General features: G+C 56.8%; 1 protein-coding gene across 1 annotated transcript in view; it reads right to left on the reverse strand.

Annotated features, from left to right (window-relative positions):
- The window catches only part of LOC147108090 (guanine nucleotide-binding protein G(q) subunit alpha), a 124,079-nt gene extending 122,537 nt beyond the window's left edge, over positions 1-1,542 (reverse strand). Inside the window, exon 1 of the mRNA XM_086004556.1 lies at positions 945-1,542. Coding sequence (XP_085860682.1) covers positions 945-1,080 — 136 coding nt within the window. The 5' untranslated portion in view covers positions 1,081-1,542. The remainder of the gene's footprint in view (positions 1-944) is intronic.
- Positions 1,543-1,922: the final 380 nt, after the last annotated feature.

The following is a 1,922-nucleotide window of genomic DNA, read 5'->3' on the forward strand; positions in this document are numbered from 1 at the left end:
CTTCTCCTCTCCCCCCCACACCTCTCTTCTCTCTCCCCCCACACCTCTCTTCTCTCTCCCCCCCACACCTCTCTTCTCTCTCCCCCCACACCTCTCTTCTCTCTCCCCCCACACCTCTCTTCTCTCTCCCCCCACACCTCTCTTCTCTCTCCCCCCACACCTCTCTTCTCTCTCCCCCCACACCTCTCTTCTCTCTCCCCCCACACCTCTCTTCTCTCTCCCCCCACACCTCTCTTCTCTCTCCCCCCCACACCTCTCTTCTCTCTCCCCCCACACCTCTCTTCTCTCTCCCCCCACACCTCTCTTCTCTCTCCCCCCACACCTCTCTTCTCTCTCCCCCCACACCTCTCCTCTCTCCCCCCACACCTCTCCTCTCTCCCCCCACACCTCTCCTCTCTCCCCCCACACCTCTCTCCTCTCTCCCCCCACACCACCTCTCTCTCTCCCCCCACACCACCTCTTCTCTCTCCCCCCACACCACCTCTTCTCTCTCCCCCCACACCACCTCTTCTCTCTCCCCCCACACCTCTCTTCTCTCTCCCCCCACACCACCTCTTCTCTCTCCCCCCACACCTCTCCCCCCACACCTCTTCTCTCTCCCCCTCACACCTCTCTTCTCTCTCCCCCTCACACATCTCTTCTCTCTCCCCCCACACTTCTCTTCTCTCTCCCCCCACACTTCTCTTCTCTCTCTCCCCCACACCTCTCTTCTCTCTCTCCCCCCACACCTCTCTTCTCTCTCTCCCCCCACACCTCTCTTCTCTCTCCCCCCACACCTCTCTTCTCTCTCCCCCCACACCTCTCTTCTCTCTCTCCCCCCACACATCTCTTCTCTCTCTCCCCCCACACATCTCTTCTCTCTCCCCCCACACATCTCCTCTTTCTCTCCCTCCCTCCCCAGCCCACTTTTCCTTCCTCCTCCTCCTCCTCATGGCCTTCCTTACCCAAGAGCAGCAGCTTCAGCTCCCTGCGTGCATCCCGCTTGTCCCTGCGCAGCTGCCTCTCTATCTCGGCGTTGATTCTCTTGGATTCTTTCGCCTCTTCACTCAGGCAGCACGCCATGATAGAGTCGAGAGTCATGAAGCCGGAGGTTATTATTTTTTTTGTGTGGGGGGTGGATGAGGGGGTTGGGGGGTGGGGAGAGGAGAGGAGGGAGGGGTGGGGAAATGATGGGGGTTTGTTTTTCCCACCTCACAGAAACGCCGACATTTGAAGAGAGGGGGGGAAAAGGGAGAAAGGAGGCGGAAGAAAAAAAAAAATTTTTTAAAAGACTACGAAAACCCAATTATTTTTTTTTCACATAATCCTCCTCCGAGCCCCCGTCAAATATTTTTTTCCTCTCGCACAAATTCTTCTCTTCCCTTGATTTTTTTTTCTTCTTGCTTCCGTTTAATTTCGAGGTTTCGTTGTTTCTTCTTCAGATGAGATATATATATATAAAAACAATAATAAAATGTCCCCCCTCTCGCCGGACTCTCTTACTCTCCTCACACACACACACCCCCGCTCGAGCCAACTTGACGGCCGGAAGCGAAGGCTGAGAGTGTGGGGGAGGGGAGGCGGGGAGAGAGTGTGTGTGTCTTTGTGCGCGTGCGCCGGGGCGGAGGCGGGGCGTCGTGTTTCCACCAGGAGAAGGGAAAAGGAGCGAGAGAAGAAGGAGGAGGAGCGATAGCGGTCCGGCTGTGATTGACATTTGCTTTCCCGACCAATAGGACTCAGCAGTCACCCACCAAATGGGGCGGGACTTGTGCTCGCGCGAGCCTGGCAAGCGCTTGAAGCGGAGCGGGATAGATAGGGGTCGGGGATTTGACTGACATTTGGTTACCGGCCAATAGGGTCCCAAGAGTCGGTGAGACTGAGCCAACCACATTTCAGGGGCGGGATTTACGCTCGCGCGAGCGCTGCAAAGCAATCGGGATCGC

This window comes from Somniosus microcephalus, chromosome 13 (genome assembly GCF_052327205.1).
Source record: "Somniosus microcephalus isolate GS21.2 chromosome 13, FLI_Smic_1.0, whole genome shotgun sequence".
NCBI classification, from domain to species: Eukaryota; Metazoa; Chordata; class Chondrichthyes; order Squaliformes; family Somniosidae; genus Somniosus; species Somniosus microcephalus.